Source organism: Agelaius phoeniceus, chromosome 13, assembly GCF_051311805.1.
Source record: "Agelaius phoeniceus isolate bAgePho1 chromosome 13, bAgePho1.hap1, whole genome shotgun sequence".
Taxonomy (NCBI): domain Eukaryota; kingdom Metazoa; phylum Chordata; class Aves; order Passeriformes; family Icteridae; genus Agelaius; species Agelaius phoeniceus.
In genome coordinates, this window is record NC_135277.1 from 3,243,702 (window position 1) to 3,261,821 (window position 18,120).

The window sequence follows — 18,120 nt, forward strand, 5'->3', positions numbered from 1 at the left end:
CCCTTTGCCTGTCTCACATTGGCCGAGCCATAAACAGCTCTGATGTGCTGCAATAAAAAAAGCTGCTGAACTTCACTTCAGTAGGAGCTGCAGATGACCAGTGCCTCTAAGAATAGCAAACCAAGCCTCCCTGCAATCCCGAGGCTTCCTGGCCTGGCCATGCCCGAGGGTTGATGCAGGGCCAGGCTCTCAGCTGGTAGGAATGAGCACGGCTCAATGGGATTGTGTCAGTTTTCACCAGCAATGGATCTGGCCAAACAAGCACCCCCACCCCTCTCTGCGTGTTCCCTGGCATAAGGCAGCTCCACTTCTAGTAAATCCCCCATCCAAATGGTTCTTTTGATGTGCAAGTTCCTAATTCAGAGGAAAGACAAATGTTGGTAAAGTTTTTGCTCTAAAATTAATTGCTTTACCTTGCTGTTCACAGAAGGACATTTGCCGACAGATTTTCTGGCTTCTCATTTTAACTGCTTGTATCTTTTAATTTTCTAGCAGGATCTTTACAAAATGTTCCATTTCTTGCTAGTTTTATATATACACCTATATAAAAATTATATATGTGTAATACTGTGCATATGTATTTATTTTTTCAATTGCCAAAAATCAATTCACAGAGCGAAGCCTAAGCTTTTACAGAATTTTTGATGCCTTCGTTTACTACTTTTAATATATTCTGCAGAGATTTGAATTGTGACTGTGTTATGAGGTGAATAATTCTTATATTTTCAGAGGGAGTTACTGAACTGCAATCTGGTGAATCGATTTTAAAAAAGATTGAAATAAAGCTAGTTAATGATAGGATAATATCAATTGAGAAAATTGTTCTGTCTTGTATTTAAAGAAAATGTTTCCCTAGGAGGACCTAGGAGTGCTCCAAAATCATAATTACATGGCAAGAAGGGAGGAAATCCTTTAAAGGAGCAGTTTGTCCTCTGTAACACAATTGCAGTGAGTTTTGATCAGGCACACAGGGCACTGCAGGTTCCCTCAGCAGGAAGCACATGGGACTCTGAGCAGGCCGGGATGGGTGTGCAGCAGCTCCAGGCTGGGATTTGTCCTGTGTAACTCAGGCTGTGCCTACCACCATTTCCAGGGTCCCTCTGTAACCAGTGGAGGAAGAGTGGGGTCCCCATCTCTGTATATTTGGCTCAGTAAGGAAACTGCATCAACTTTGTTCACTGGGTGCCACTCAAAGTGTTCCATACCCAGCCAGGGTGGTTACAAGGACTGGGTGGATTTTATGTATTGCAATATCAATACAGGAAAAAAAACATTACTTGTTAGGTATGCCACTGAAAATGAGGTGATGTTTAAGTAAGGATATAAAGTTTAGATGCATCACAATAGGAATGGAATGGTCTGTGAGGATGTAGGGAAATGTCCCTGCTGGACAGAAGTGCCTGTCACACACCTGTGTGTTGTGGTCTCAGTCCACAGTGCTGCAAGGCTTCTGCAGGGATACTCCTTAGCAGCTGTGTTGTTTCAAAACATTAATTGAGTGCAGTATCATACCTCACTGAGAACAGCACGAGTGTCTGATCAGCTGTTTTGTAGCCAAAACAGCATTTCTAAGGAGTAAAAGTGCATGTTCTGATAAAAGTTCATACCACTGAACTCCTTGGCTTAAAGCAAGTTCTGTCCTAGGGTAAAAAAAAGTTCACTATAGAGAACAGCATCAAATGCCTATTATATTGTTCTTTGTTTCTTTGCCAACTGTGGATTTAAAATTGGAATAATTCAAAAAGCAGTGGGACATTATGAGTCACTCGGTACCTCCTGGGCTTTTGACATTATCGTAAAGCCCCGCAGGCTGCGGTGCAGTGCGAGGTTCACTCAGTGCATTTCAATAACTCAGCCAGCAGACTCTGAGCAGCCACAGAGCCTGATTAGCTGCAAACAATGGCTTGGTTCTTCAGAGCACTCAGGGCACTCAGCCCCAGCTCCAGGTGTGCTGTGCTCAGTGACACCACCAGTCAGGTTCTCCTGGGGTTAAATTTATCCCGTCAGTCAAAATCAGGGACGTGTTCAAGTAGCAACATTTAGTTTTATAAAGCTGTTCTTTCCAATAATTGTGGAATTAGTGGAACTTTTAATTTTTTACAAGTCTTCTTTGAGTTCCCTCTGAAAACTGCCAGTGGAAAGCTTGGGGAATGGATATTACATAGAAGAGAGAGATGAAATAAGAGCACTTTTTGCCACAAGATGTCCAATACAATTAACTTAGAAAGTCTGCATCTTCATTTTAAACCTGCAGAAAGCAGAATCCAACTGTGCATCTTCCATGGAAGATAAACATTATTTATGTTGCCTAGTATGTATGAGCTGAAAAGGGAAATATATTTTCCAATAAAATCTTCCAGGCTGGAAATACAGAAGAGTTTGCTTGAATCCAAATGTATATTGCTTAGTCTCAATAGGAAAGTAAAGACTTATTAAGTCATATGTCAGCTGAGTTGAATTATTGATGTTGAATTCAACATGTTGAACTCGGAGATTCATCAACTTTATAGTATTATTTGTTAGAAAAGTACCCCCTCCTATCTATTTGGACTGACTTTTTATAATCTCTCTTGTTTATTATCTCTTTTATTTGAGGCAGTGGTTGCTGACCTGACTAATAGCTTTCATCTTTGTACTTCAAGCTGTTTCCATATGTGCAGGTGCTGTGGAATTTACTGTCTTTACATTGAAAAATCAAGATCTAGTCAATGTGTTTGTGGATGTTTAAATGAAAATATTTTTAAGGTAGAATTAAGGTATAAGGTTCTGATTTTAATAGAAGATACATTTAAGAGTCAGAAAATTCCAACTAAATGTTAAGAATAAGTATTTGAAAGTCCAGAAATTGGAATTTCACCAGATTAGAGAACAAAATTCTGGAATTAGCTCTGAATTGTTTTGATGCATCAGTACTTGGTAAGAGAAATCCAGTTAACTGAATGTAAACTTTGCTTAGCCCAAAAAATTAACTGGTTCTACTCTTGTCCCGTTGGGGCCAAATTGAAATCTTCTGATGCTGCTGAGAAGCCTGGAGTCAGTGTTGATTCCACCAGGTGGGTCAGGCCTGGACCATCTCCCACCACTCACATGGACACAGTTGGAATCATGGAATGGTTTGGGTTGGAAAGGACCTCAAAGCCCATCCCACTGCCCCAGGTTGCTCCAAGGCCTGTCCTGGCTTTGGACACTTCAGAGATCCACCCACAGCTGCTGTGGGCACCCTGTGCCAGACCTCCCCATCCTCACAGGAACTGACATTTGCCAGCAAGGGCCTTCCCCCTTCTGAGAAAGCAGAGGCACGTTGCTAAGGTTTCCTCTCTGTTTGTAGGATCAATCCACATTGCTACAGTTTATTTTTGCCTTTTAACACTGCCTGGCACTGTCTTTGCCTCTGCTCTTACACTTTGCACTTGAACTGCCCTGCTGGGGCAGATATGGAGCCCTGGCTGCAGTGTGACCTCAGCACTGGACCAAGATGCCACATTCCCAGTGAAGGGTGGTGTCTGCCCAGCCCCACTTCAGCAGTGAGGGTCCCATGGTGTCACCAGCCCAGGGGACAGGAAAGCTTCCATCAGCACAGCCCTGTCCTGCTGCTGCTCTCCTCAGCTGGGGCACAGTGCAGGGCCAAGGGCTTGTCAGGAGGGAAGAGATCTCCGAGTGCTTTATTGAGAGACAAACTTGTACAATTAGGAGTGAATTCTCTGCTGGTTTAGATGGATATTTGAGCAGTATTTTTCTGCTAACAAGAGAATTTTGTTCATCTCTTAATTTGAAGAACTCTTTTTTTTCCATGAAATCGCTTAGAGGGTCCTTCACTGTTCATCTAGTGCTAATGGCTTCAATGACACATGTTCTAACAGCAGTGAAATGCAAGAAGCCAAAACTACCTTAACAAATACGGTTCATTTAGCTAAAAGAGGCAGACTGAGCAGCAGGTGGAAGGGTTAAACAAAAGGAAAAAAAAGATTATAAAAGTTTGTAGCTTTGGCTTCACTACAAATGGCTCTCTTGCAGACTTTATAGCATTAGTGTTGCTTCTCATAAACCTTGAAACCATTCATCCATTTAGAAAGATTAAATTGGTTAGTCATCCAAACCAGAAAACGTACACATCCATTTTGTCTGTTACCCAAAACCAGCTGAAGTATAAGAAATGCAGTTGATGCCATTAAACTAAAGCATTGAGTATTAATGATGGCCTCAGCTGTGGTATTTACAGTTTGCCAGCTCTTGTGTTCCTGATAGTATATTCATCTGCTGCTGCTCAGGGACAGTCTGAGCAGAGCCTTTGAGTTGGAAAACACGAGTATAATATATGATGTGAGGGGCTCAGAGAAAACATCTTGGTATTAAAGTGGGGAAAATCCTACAAATGTTACAACTTTTGTTATTATTAGAAGGTCAAAGTTAAGAGGCACAAACTTCACTTAGGATATCCTAATATATTTATAATGGTCTGTTAAACAGTTTGCAAAGACAGGTTTGTTTGGATTTCCAGTTACAGATGAAGCTATTGCTATTTCAAGTTCTGTCACTTAAACAAGCCAGACAAAAATGGCCAGACTCTCCTAAAGCAGGAATTTGTAGAGGCACTTGGTCAGGAAGCAAGTTTACTATTACAAAATCTAATAAAAATTAGATTTAATTTAGCAGCATTTTTTCTTGATTAATATCGGGATTTCAGAAGTAACACTCTTTCCCAGAATTAAGAAAATTTGCAGTGATTACTTCAGAATATGAAGAAATTTAATTCTGCTGCTTTGAAATCTGTAAGATGTTCTCTCAAAGGCAGGGATTTACAGTGAGCTGGAAAAAAACATGACATGTTCTTTAATTACTACATATAGTGCCTTTAATCAGAGCATCCAGCTTGACAGCATTAAAACTGGGAAGCCAACTCTATCTGAGTTTCCAGTTCCATGCTGGAAATGCCAGCTCATTCCTATAGGAAACAGGAATCAATATCACAAACTGGCCATCATTCAAAGCAGAGCAGTTTGCCAGCTGTTCTTCAGCACATGCCTGAGCCACCAGCAACTTGTGTGCAGCACAAGGAGGGACTCCAAATGAAATACCACAAACTTCCCTGACATTATTCCCAGGGAGTCCCAAAGTGCTGCTCCTGTCACTGCCCACAGTGCAGCCTCAGGGAGATGAGAGCACTTCAGGGAGTGCAGTGGATTTGGCATCAGACACTCCTTAGGATTAGTTTGCTTTTCTTTCTGAAACATTTCTGGTGGCAGAAAAGCAACAATCTTTCCCCCCCACCCCTCAGCATTTGTCTTTTACTGCAGATACAAATGGCAAAAATACCAGGAGGGAGTGAGGTGATCTGAAAGAGCCAGAACCTCATAAATTGTGTGGGAAAGGCTGTCTTGCCTTTTCTCTAACTGATGGCATGCCAAGTTTATTTTACAGTATTTACAGTAAGATTTGTTTGTTTTGATACCCTTTGTAAGTTGTTAGGGAAAAGGCAAAAGAAAATCTCCAGGAAGTTTATAGTTTGTGATGAGCCAGAGCTCAGGCTTTAATTTGCTTTCTAGCCCTATACTTTTACTAGGAGTGTAATATATGAAGGGATATGAGATTGCAATTGGATGACTTATTACTGGGCTGTTATTTATTTTCTCTGTATGAATTTGGTGCTTAAGAAAGACCTCAGAGCAGCACGCTAAGGAAGTGGAATTGTTAATTCATTCCAAGAGCAGATACAGGAGGGGCAGGAACAACCCTGGTTTCTCCTCCCTGCGTCACTGCTCTGACCTTGGCACATCACAGGGAGCACAAGCAGCCTCTGCCTGTGCAGCTGGATGACATGAGAGCAGATTGATCCATGATGGAGTGGTCCCTGTGTGGCTGTGCAGGCAGGGGATTGTCTGTGCTGAATTTCTGCCAGCTCCAGCACAGGCTTAGGAGGCAGAGCTCTGTCATGAGGAGGAGCCCCAGCATCCTGCAGTAGAGACACACAAAAAGTGGTGCCTGTTCTCAGGAATTAGGAAGAAGGAAGAGTTTTCTGGATGTACAACATCTCTCACTAGAGCATCCTGCCCTGAGTCTGTGGAGCAGGTCACCCACTGGTGTGGAAAGTCCTCCAGGCAGGTGCTGCTCTTGTGAGCTTGTTGCACTGGAGGAAAGAGGGGTGTTTGGCTTTAATGCTGAAGCCTCAATTGTTTGAAACAAACTTCTTTACACATTTTAGGGCCTTGGGTTATGGCAGGAGTTGAGAAATAGGAAACTAATGGTGTGGTTTTTTATGTGCCGTGACAAACAGCACAGCATGGTCTCACCTCTCCCTGAAACACGGGGTAGATGTGATGAATTTTCTCTCTGTGGTGGAAACATTCACTGTTTCCATTTTTGACTGTCTGGGATGAAGCATGATTGCCAAATGCTAGGAGCTGTCCCTATGGAGCTGGGGAGGGATTTTCCTGAGGGCAGACTCCTTGCTGACCCCTTCCATCCCTGCTCCTGGAGCAGCCATTCTCCCCCTGGGCAGTTCCCTTAGCAGGGTGATGAACCCAAGATGCACAACAGCTGTACAGACACAGCCTCCCCCGTGCCAGTGTTGATGTGCTGTGTATGCCACTGAGCAGGAAAGAGCATTTTAGGGTCAGCAAGTGTCTTTGTGCAAAGTTGGTGCCAGGAGATGCTGGCACAACTCATCACTGTTTAGTTTACACCTGTCAGAAACAGGCAGCCTCTCAGCTCCTGTGTTTGGGTGAGTGTATTCATCATATTTAGCTTTTAAACAATATTCTTTTCATCTTCCCTGCACTTCACACCTGTTAATTAATCCCACAGCACCCAGGGATTAATAGCCACACTTTACAGGGAAAAGCAGAAATGAACAAGAGGTCAAGTGGCTGGGCTGAGGTCATGGAAGCAGTTTTGTGTAAAGGACATTTGGTTCTGCAGAATTAAAGTGCTGTTAATTGATCTCCCCTTGGATGTCAGTCTCCATTTTGGGGGCAAGGTATGTTTCTGGGAGGCAGTAAAATATGTTCACAGTGCTTTCTTCTCCCTAGGACTTGAAAGATGACCGGAGTGATGAAGAGGAGGAAGATTCTCTTACAGACACTGAAGAGGAGTCCACAAAGAGTGGCACCAAGAACAGCAGTGGGTCAAGCAAACACCTCCTGAGCAGCAGTCACCACTAGCCCTGTCCTGCCTCACCTCCTGCAGTGATTCCTGCTCTGGTTTCAGCCCAACCTACAGGACAGGATTTAAGTCAAAAGGCTTGTGAGAGACTGTGATTGATTTATTGTTGGCTACTGGGCCTGGAAAAAAGCCCAGTTTAGAGGGGAGGGAGAAATTGCGTAACATGACAAAATGTGTTAATGACCCACTTTCAGAATCGTTGTGGAGTGTGTGGAAAGATGTTGGGACACGCTGACTGACAGTGCTCCACAAGGGCAAAGCTCAAGAGAGTCAAGTAATTTAGTGTCCCGTTGATTCTAATGTTGGTTTTCAATCTGATATATTTCACCAAACAATTTAAATCACAGATGTTTTGTGGTAGGTAGGTAGTGTGAACTCCATTAGGAACCAGAATTACTCAATGTGGGAAAAATTTGATAGTTCTGTACAGTGACTGGCATTTTATCTTTACTTTTCAGTTTAAACCCTCATCAAAATGGGTATTTTTCTGACTTATGTTTCATTTCCTGGAGGCCAGGGGAAGCGAACATGGAGGAATTCAAATTACTTGTCTGTGAAGGGTTGGCTTCAGTGTAGAAATATAGCCTTTCTCTGAAGTGATAGATAGCTGAAATATTGTGTCAAGGAAGTCACTGTTGAAACACCAAAACTCAGCCCCAATTCTCCACTGAGCTCCAGGCTTCTCAAATGTCTTTCAGTCATTTTAGCCCAGTGTTAGAACAGAAGGTGCAGAAGGGAGAGAAGAGGGGAAATGGAAATTGGGAAAAACACCCTCTGCTCCTCACTCATCTTCAGACTGGAAAGTTAATGCCAAATCTCATCCATTCCCTTCTTGTGACCTTGTCTCACAGCTTTGGATGCTGCCTTCACTGGAGTGAGGCCACCAAGCTCTGATTTGTGGTTCTGGAGTGTTCACTGCAGGTACCTGGGCACTGGGGAGCACAGGACTGGCACAGGATGTCACACTGTCACTGCTGGGGGTTCTTTGATACCAGGATCTGTATTTCCAACTCTGCTCTTTTATAAAATGGGGAATCACATCAGCTAGACCCAAACTTGGATGTATGTGACTTCAGCCACAGGCTGTCCATGCTGCAACCAGTGGGTGACAGCTCCTCTTACCCAAAGTGCCTCTATCCTAAATCTGCACTTCTGTTCTAACACAAGTGGGGCTGCAGCAGCATTTTCAGTCCTGAGGCTCTCCATGGAGAGCACAGGCCTTGTAAACAGGGTGGTGCCAGTCCCATTTCCCTCTGCATTAGCTCACAGGGTCATAAAGGATTTGTGTCATAAGTTTGGGAGGCGAGAGGCTCTGCATGTGGTTCTACAGTAGCTGAGATCATCTGGGGAGCTAAATCCAGTAGTTTGATGGAGGCCAGGGGACCACTCCTAGAGCAGCCTCAGTCAGAGCGTTCGGGTCAGAGCGGCTCCGTTCCCTCCAGCAGGAATTGGTGACCTACAGGAAGTGTTACAGGACTGACTTGTTTTCCCAAGGTTTCCTTGGCAAGTGGGGTGTAATTCAGTGACTGAAGCATTGAAAGAATGGGAAATGTTTGGGATCTCAGATATGAAGAAAGAAGTTGGTTTCATGCAGTTACAAGAGGCTGTAGGAGGGCTTTGGTACAGAGGCTTTTTTTACAGTGTCTACGTTTTTACTTGTACTTTGACTATTTTGGACCCAAATGTTCATGTTTTACCTCAAAGGGAATTGCACTGAGGAAGGAGCATGGGCTACAGCTTCTGAGGAGGAAGGGAGATGTGTGGTGGTGGAAAAGGACCCCTGTCCTGGTGCTTGTGGTTCAGTGGTGCCACTTGGGCTGAGTGGGCAGAACCTGTGAGCAGCCTTTGGCCACCAGTGCCCTTCCTGCACGGATGAGGAGAACACCTTAAATACTGCAGGGGGGAAGTATGGGGAGTTTCAGCACTGATGGCAACATGTAAAGCAACTGGAGAGTTTGGCAGGGGCACAGTTGTTGTTATCAGGGCCCGTTTATTGCCTGCGTGAAAAACACTTTCCTAACAAAACGTGGAAATCCGGCGTCTTGGAGGATTTACACTTCCTTGAGAGAGACAACGGCACTTTCTTCAGGATCTAACGGGCTTTTGGGAGGTGGCCAGGGTATTATCATTTGGTTTTGGTGCCAGAAGCTTTCCTCCTATGACTAGGAAAGGAATTTAGGAAAGGAAACACAAAGGATGATGTTGTCACAGGAATGAGCCTCTGAACAACTACTGATTTTTAAACTGGAATTTATAGTCTCCTTGAGGCCAAAACTTTGCCTTTCCTACTCAGGACAAGTCTCCCACTGAAGCCAATTAATTCTATTGGAGTCTTGCCTAGGAGAAATTTTGGACTGCAGTTATCCAACCTAATTGCAAGAACTGTTGTTCTAAGTTGATGTGAAACTGGGATCTTAGAGGAAGAACAAAAGGTAGATAAATACACTCAGGTATAAAACTTTGAGGGAAATTTTGTGTGAGTGCAGAAGAATATGGAAGAAAGTAGCATCCTGTAGGTGAAGTCTGGGCACAGTAAGCAACTAAGTAACATTGCAGGGGGATGGGTGGAAGGCAGGCAGGCCATGAAGGGCCCTTTCCAGGGATTACTGTCATGGACAACCAAGGGGATTACACCTAAAAATTCTGACTGTAAACCACTAGGTCCTGGTAATAAATACCCACAGCACAGAAAGAAGTAGGAATGGGCTGTCAGAGTGTCCTCTGTCAACATCAGGTTGGTCATTCCTGGAGTTATGTGCATTTAATTTCCCCCTTTCTACTGATGGAAACTCAGAAACAAGAAGCTGAGGTCATGGGGGCACAATTTCTGCTAAAGAAATTTATGTCATGGTGCTTCAAGATTTTCAGTCTATTCAATGCAATGCAATGAAGATTCACCATTTTTATAATCTTGTTGTACAAAGAGTCTCAAAGTGCAAGTGCAGAACAACCCACAGCTGTGGGTGTGTGTGGGAGCACAGATAGACTCTAACATTTTCTTTTTACCATTTCACACAGCATGTCCTGGTTCAATGAGTTGACACTGTGCATCTGACTTTGCTGTGCCACTTTGACTGTGCCACATATTTCTGATAGAGCTCTAGACTGCAAATCACACCTTAGTCCATAAGATGCAGGGGAAACTCTTCTGTTCAGTTTAATTTCTCTGGATTTAGTTCGGGTGTTCCTGTCCGTGTGTACTCTGCTTCCTCCATACTTGTGTCATACTTAGATTTACCAGCCTGCTCTGGATTGGGTTTACACATCTCCTTTACTCCACAGAACTCATTTTGGCTATTCATGTTATTTGGTGTAATTATCGGTTTTTTTTTTTTGTTCTTAAAGCCACTGACTTTGGTAAGTTGAAATACACACTACAAATAAATATTTTTTAAAAAGAGGTGTCTAGGTAAGGATTTCCTTGTTTTTACTGCCTTGCAGTGTCCTCCTCTCTTCTTTCCATTCCCTCCAAGCTTTTCAATGGGAGCATCGTTAGTTCAGGAAATAATTCCTTACTCTTCCAAGGTTTTCTGTTGCCTGGAAAGAGCTGGATGACCCACAATCTTCACAAAACCTAACAGCAATGTCTGTAAATGAACTTGTGATTTTCTGAACAATTAACAAGTGGAGAGGAAGCAAAATTAATGGGGGCATCACCCATCCTTTGTATTATCCAAGGTCTATGCTTTGATTAAAGTGCTTGTGAGTGCTCCTGAGCACACCAGGAATGTTACACCTGCTTGTTTTTCCACCCAGCTGGGTTTTGAGGTGCACAGTAGGGTTGCCTAGGAAGTTCTGTGTGTTAGGACTGAGATGCTGCTGCCCAGCAGGTTGTTGTGGCATTATCAGTGGTTCATCACCAGCACCTGTGAGACAGCTCAGCCATGGATCTTCAGCTGGCGAAAGCAGGAAACTCCACAGAAAACAAGGGAGTTGTGCTCATTTGTCTCAACTGAAAAACTGCTCCATATTTCTCCTTTCCATTTCTGCCTCCCTGGTTGGGAAGATTGCAGAGGTTCTGACTTATCATCTCCTCCCATGGGCAATCAAACAGAAGGGAAGGTGTTTCAGCCCAAATAATGAACTCTAGCAGAACACTTTGGTTTTATTAGCTGGTTTTTTTTTTTAAGCTTATGAGTAAGAATAAAGTAGATGGAAAACAAACCAAGCAGGGCTGTGTGAGTTTTGGCTACAAACAACTTGCAAACTGTGAAGAATAAAAAAAAAAGTTGCTGAATTTGGAAGAAAAACACCATCTCCACAGGCACTTCCCCCAGCTGTGGGTTTGAAGAGCAGCAATCACCAGGAATGACAGTCCATGCTGAGCCCACAGATGCAGCCCAGGTGTGAGAGCTCCAGAGCAGGTCCAGGGCTGCCCCAGAGCTGGGAAGCTCTGGTGTGGATCCACACGTGAGCCGTGAATGTACCTGGGAGCTGATTTCACCCCAAATCACTGGAAATGATTAATCCTGGTTCCCTGGCAGTTTGATGGGCTCCCTCCAAGGAAAAGAAGGTGATCAAAGCAGTGTGATCTCTACCCAGGCTGGCTACAGAAAGCTTCAAGAGGGGCTCTGAGAGGTTGTTGGACTGGAGAACCCTCTCTGGGGCTACCTGAAGTTTCTGCTGTAATAGAAGACAAGACTGAAAGCACAGGCCCGACCTTTAACACACGAATCTGCAAACACAAAGTCATAACAACCCACACAGGATAATGTTGTTGATGTTCCAATAGTCTCAAGATTTATGAAAATAGCTTCTATTTACTCAGCTGGAGTGAGCCCTATTCTTCTGAGTTTTGTTACCCCATAAAGCATTCAGAGGAGACCCCATAATCATTTCAAAGTCAGAAACATTAAGTGGAATAACAAGTATAAACCCTCTCCACATTGACTTTGAAGTGCAAGAAGCATGGCCTTGTAGCCATGGAGCTCTGTTTTGAGCTGGGTGGGAAGAAACAGGTCCCAGGCCGTTGTTTCAGGTGGTGAAAAGTCCATATTTTTCCTACCACAAAATAAGCTGGTCTAAAAGAAATTAAGTTGAGCAGGGAAGTTAAGTGATTAAATTTCCACTGAAATTCACAGGAGTTTTTCCCATGATACTGGTGAGAATTAGACTCAGATCTCTTGTGACCAGTTACAACAAGGACAGTGTGGCACTGCAGTCTCAAACCATCAGGCAGCCCCAGGGTTTCCTCTTCCTATAGCCCAGGGCAAAATCCTCCCTGGAAAATTAGTATTTCTGTTTGCAGGACACACCTGAGCACAGCTCTGCCTCTTCCCAAGCTGGGCATGTATCCTTTCAAAGGCATTTCTGGCAAAGCAGTCCTCCCCTTTTCAAGGCAGAATCCTCACTTCAGCGAGCACTCTGCATCCTGTCCCCTGCCTGCTCAGGATCTGAGCAATGCCTGGGCTCCCCTGCCCACAATTCAATGCCAAGTTTACCAGGGAGAGGTGAAATAGGAGCTGTGGTTGTCACAAGTGCCTCAGCATGTGGGTCCAGCTGGAGAGAGAAGGGAGCAGAAATGGCTGGGACAACACAGCAACGGCTTAAACACAGAACTGACATCACCAAGAATCACAAAGCAGAGCAGGAACAATCTTAGGAGGAACAAGTCCCAAGAGAAGGAGGAGGAAAAAGACAGCAGTTCTGTATCCTGGGGATCAGCATTCTGAGCAGCAGCAGCCAGCATTGCCTGGACTCAGAGATGAACTCTGCAGCCAGGACAACTCCTTCTCCCCGAGCACTGGGTGGCTTCGTGCTGAGCCCAGCCAGAGTTCCTAGGGCAGGAGCGAAGCAGGAGGATCTGGGAAAAGCTCCTTCACAAAGTTCCCAGTATGAGAGTGAGGGGACTGGGCTGGGGCTGGGCCAGGGCAGCCACAGGTAGAGCCCAGCAGACCTGCAGCTCTGGCAACCACTCCACCTTCACCTCCAGCTGCTGGGCGAGCCTGACTCCCCCTTGGACCTCAGAGCTGGTTTTGTGCTTTTCCTGGCTGGCTGGAAATCCCAGGAGTCCTAGAAGAGCTTCTGGAAGATGTGTGTGTTTGCTTTCTACAACAAAGAGCAGGAGACAGCTCCCAAAGGCCTTCCTACTGCATCTCTGGGTAAGTGTCTTGGTTGTTATGGGCTGTAGACAGAACAGGAGAAATCCTAGGATTTCATAAGAATCTGTGGGAAGCAGGAGCTAAATCTTATCAGGTTGTACTAAATCTTATCAGGCCGTGCAAATCCTACCTAGTTCCTTTGCTGACTTAAAGGAGGAATTATTCAGTAACCAAAGAATGTCTCATACATTTCCCCATTGCAAGGGCAGCGAGGTCAGGTAGTGATTGTGTGTTTGCAGCTTTTTTTATCCCTTTGGGTCCTGCAGGGATGAGCAGAGAACAGGACTTGGTAGCAATGTCCCATTTGGCCTAAGGGTAGGACTGTTCTGTAACCCTGACTATTCTGCAGGGCACGCACAGCATTCAGTGAACTGGAGAGCTGCTTCCCTCTGGTTCTGGCTGCAGCTGCCTTTGGAGAGCCCAGCGCTGCTGGACCTGCTGCGGTGAGAACGCCGCGGCCCCTCCCGTGCCAGCCCTGCCGGTGACCTGGTCATTGCTGCGAGGCCCCACGAGGTGGCAATAGCAGGACACGGCTCCCGTCGGGACACGGCTCCGTGGAGCGCTGCTCTCCGTCTTTTTGCCCCTGAAAACAGATCGCGTTGAACATGCAAACTTCATGCAGCTGGTATTTGCACTTGGTCGGTCTCTGACTGTGAAACAGGTGTCGGGTAAAAAATCGCTAAATTTTACTGAGGTTGAGTGTTTGATGCCGGTCCAGAGGCCCCATGTGCTGGTGTCCCAAGGGCTGGCATCTGCCTGGCTGTCACCCTTGGCCCTTTCCCTGTAGGTGCAGCAGTGTCCTGCTTTCTCTCCTGGTACCAAAGCTGTACCTGGTGTATCTGGGGTAGGGCTGGAGCAGAAAGGATGTTAAATCTGCTCTGACACTGCTTTACTGCCTGTCATTTATCATACTGTCTCTCTAACCTACATATTTTTCAAGCCACAGGGTTTGTGGCTGGTGGTAAGTGAAGTCCTGTTCTCATCTAGATCCTTAATGTCTGTAATGCAAATATGGAGGATAAATCTCTCAGAATAATGGGAGTTACACTGCTATTCTAATGATGCCATTCTGAGGGTGCCATTCCACCTCAGGAGACAGGCTCTCCAGCACAAGCATGATGTGCACACTCTCACACTCCCCACGGGTGTCAACAGGAAAAAAGGACCTGTTGGTCCAAACAAGATGCTTTAATCCCATTTGGCACAACCCTCGTGGTCAGGCTGTGCTCAGCTCTGAGAGCTGGGACCTGGTTTGCTTTGATAGCAGGATGAAAACTTTCCATGAGTTCTCTCAATAACTGTGGGTGGACAGGAGGTGTTTGGATGCTGTGGGTGACAACCTCCGTGGTTCCCAGCTGACCCCAGCTCTTCCCTGGGGTTCACTCAGAGCCAGGAGACAGCTGGGTGTGACTTGCCTGTCCCTGAGGGTTGGAGCTTTGGGGTTGCCTGCAGGGCTCTCTCCATGCAGGGTTTCCATGGGCTGGTGCCCACAGCTCCCTCCATTCCAGCCCACAGAAGGGGCTGGGGGGTGCTCCCTGCCAGCAGGTTCACTGACACACCCCTCCCCTCTTTTCCTGTGTGTGTCCAGCCCAAAATTCCTGACAGCCAGCTGAAACAGTCCTAGAGTGACACTGATGTTTTGATGTTGTGAACAAACGCTTGCAGCCAAGCCAAAGTCAATTGCCAGCTCTGTTGGGAGAGGGGATCCAGCAGCAGAGGAACATCTCAACTCTGTTCCTGGTTCACTGTATGACCTTGCAAAAAAATGACAATATTGGCCCCAAATGGACTGGGATGAGGTATTGGTGGCTGTTGCTGATTAGGAGCAGGATGTGTTTCAGACTCCAGGCGTGTTGCTCCCTCCAGACCTCGCACTGACCCTCATGTTAGTGGCTCTGAGCACTGTGCTGACGTGGGCACTGGGGTTTCCTCTCTGGCTGTGCAGGAAAAGGCAGCCCTTGCCATCCCTTAGAGGAGTGTGAGGGGAACAGCACCTGCCAAAGTGCACAGGGCTACAGATGTGGCCCTGCAATGGTCACAACATATCCTGCCCACCCTGCTCCTTTATCCCCTGAGGACAAACATGCTTTCACTGCTTTCAATGAGCTCCACAGCCTGGAGATGCAAACTTTCACCCGGTCCAGGCTCCAGCAGCCATCCATGCAGATGGATGAAGTGCCCTGTGCATCCCCTTGGCATCACCTCTTCCAAGACATGCACCACCTTCTTGGATTACAAATCTCTCCCTCTGGCTCCTTGTGTCCTGCTGCAAGGAACAGGCAGAGAAGGAGAAGCCTTATATGAAATATTCAGTTTGGGGGAATGATCCTCATCCAAGGCAGGTGTTGGACACAAAGGGAGATGATTGAGAAGAGATGGGGAGCACCAGATGTGGGATATTGCTGGTGCCACAGAGGTGGCACTTGCATGAAGGGCTTTGCCATTGTCAGCTACAAGCATTCAGAGCTTCTGCCTCCACACACACACACACACAAAAAGAATCAATAGCATCATTTTTGAGAAAGGATTATCTTAAACAATCCCATGGTTAGGAACTTTTAAAATTTGCTCCTGGGTAAAAACCCTCCAGGCTTCTCCTAGCTCACTTTCCCAGCCTGTCAGGAGGTCAAACATGGAGTTAAATGAGAAATCAATCTCATGATTGCAGGAGCCAAGGTCCAGAGAGGAAAAACCCAAACAAACCATAAATCATAACAAAAGAAAATGCCAGCTATTCCCAGGTTCCTGATAACATCATCAGAGGTGGCAACACTGGACTCCATAAAAAGCCTGGCTGAACTTTAGGGTCAAACAGGGCAGCTCTTTGCTTTGTCCGTTTGTCCCCGCATGCCTGGGGAGTGACGCGTGGCTGACCCGGCGATGGTATCTGTGCATGGCCTCCCATCCCAGCCTGACCTGCACCACTCCTGTCTGTCTGTCTGTCTGTCTGTCTGAAAACCCCAGCATGGCCTGCCTGGAGGTGGTGGAGCACTTTCCTTTCTGATTTCTCTACACAAAGTGCTTGCTGCCTGCCCCGAGGGAGTGGATTCTCCCAGCACCCTGCAGTTGTGTCGCTCAGCTGGGAGTATGTTCTTGTATATTCCTGGCTTTTCTCACCCACTGTGGCCTGCGTGCAGTTATTTTCTGGTCCTGACACTGTTGCAAACTGATCCCTGCAAATCTGCACCAAAGTTACCCTGGAAGGTTTTGCACAGACAGCCGTAGCACCAGGGTGGGAATGGAGCCAGATGTGAAGCAACCTGGAATTTCAGGAGTCCATTCCTCAGCCCCTATCCCACAGGAATATTTTTCTTCTAATTTCTCAGTATTCTATGGAACAGGGTGTTTTTCCCCATTGCAGCTGGGTGAAGCTGGGAGCCCCCTGGAGACAGGCAGGGGGAAAGTGTTTGCAGGGAAGATCTTCAGGGAAAACTCCATGTGATGCACTCACTGTGAGACAGACACAGCTCAGCCAAAGCAAACTCCCTGTGACAAAAGGGACCCTCTGTCAGCCTGTGGATAAAGTCCCCTGCCAGGAGAAGGACAGCTCTCCTGCCATGGTCCCAGCTGAATAGGAGCAGGCTGCGTGCTCCCCTGAGGACACAGGTGCTGGTGGCTCAGCTCTGTCCCTGGACACCTCCAGGGTCACTGTCACTTTTCTTTCTGCTCTGCTGTTCCCAGGAGCTCATGAACAGACTGTCCATTTCGAGCCACACTTGAGAGAGGTGTCCCAGAGGGAGATTTTCTCTTGCAGGCTTGGGAGAATTCAGGCTGCTGTAAGGAGAAACCTCCTAAGTGCCTCTGCTGAGGCTGCATGAACAGTACTGGATGCTGGTGACTCCACTTAGAATCGTTTAGGCTGAAAAAGACTTAAAGGTGGTTGAGACCACCTGTAAGAAGTGAGTCCAACGTGAAGCAGCACAGCCTGAAACAGCCTCCACCAAAGAGCTTTAATTGAACCTCTGGCTCAGTGTGTAAAGCCAGTCTGTAAGAAAACCACTGTTGGCACCTCTGGAACTACTTGTGCTTATTTGGCTGATGATTTGAAGTTACAAAGGAGCTTTTTTGTTGGTCCCTACTTGTCACTAAACTGTCTCTGGCCTCTTTGGGGGGTCATTTGCACAGGTAACAGCAGCACCTGCCAGGTCCGTGCCCAAGCAGCCTGGCCAAGCTCTGCAGCCCCTGGAAGAGAGGAAATTCCTGATTCCCGAAGGCTGCAGAGAGGGGAGGAGAGCAGGAAAAGCATCGGAGTGTCCCGGCAGGAGAGCAGCACCTGTGAGGTCGGGGAGAGGACCAGGACAGGAAGGGTTTGGAGAAGGGAGAAGGCTGAGCAGTGGCCAAGTTAACCCTTCCCATGCTGGCATTTTCCAGGCGGCGAGCCAAGTGGCTGCTCGGGAAGATGGATATAACACATGTCTGCAGTCTCCAAAGGGTTATTAACTCTGCAATAATGGCCATGAAACTTGGCTTCCTCGATGTACATTTAAAATTGAAGGAAAAAACCCTACCCCAACACCAGTTTCAGAGGGGGAGAGGGCTTGTTTCCTAGGAACTGCAGGGCCAAATCCACCTCTGTGATGGGGAGAAGAGAAACTCCCCCTTCCCCACGGGCTGGGAGCAGGGGAGCAATGCAACCACCACAACAGCACCACAGCCCCCTCCTGCCACACACACACCTTATCCTTATCAGAAACAACTTCAAGGCATTTCTGAAAAGTCCGTGGTGTTCAATTAATGCATCTCACTGGAACTTTGGGATTTGGATTCAAGAGAACCACCAGTGCTGCTCCTAAGACAGATTTCTCTCTTGTTGTGTGGGTACTGCTGTGGGGCTTGTCCCTTACTCCTGGCTCCAGCCCTT

General features: G+C 46.3%; 1 protein-coding gene across 2 annotated transcripts in view; it reads left to right on the forward strand.

Moving 5' to 3' along the window:
- CERS3 (ceramide synthase 3) overlaps positions 1-10,615 on the forward strand; it is a 43,671-nt gene extending 33,056 nt beyond the window's left edge. For both annotated transcript variants that reach the window (XM_077185440.1, XM_054642223.2), the window contains one exon: positions 7,026-10,615. In XM_077185440.1, coding sequence (XP_077041555.1) covers positions 7,026-7,157 — 132 coding nt within the window. In that variant the 3' untranslated portion in view covers positions 7,158-10,615. The remainder of the gene's footprint in view (positions 1-7,025) is intronic.
- Positions 10,616-18,120: the final 7,505 nt, after the last annotated feature.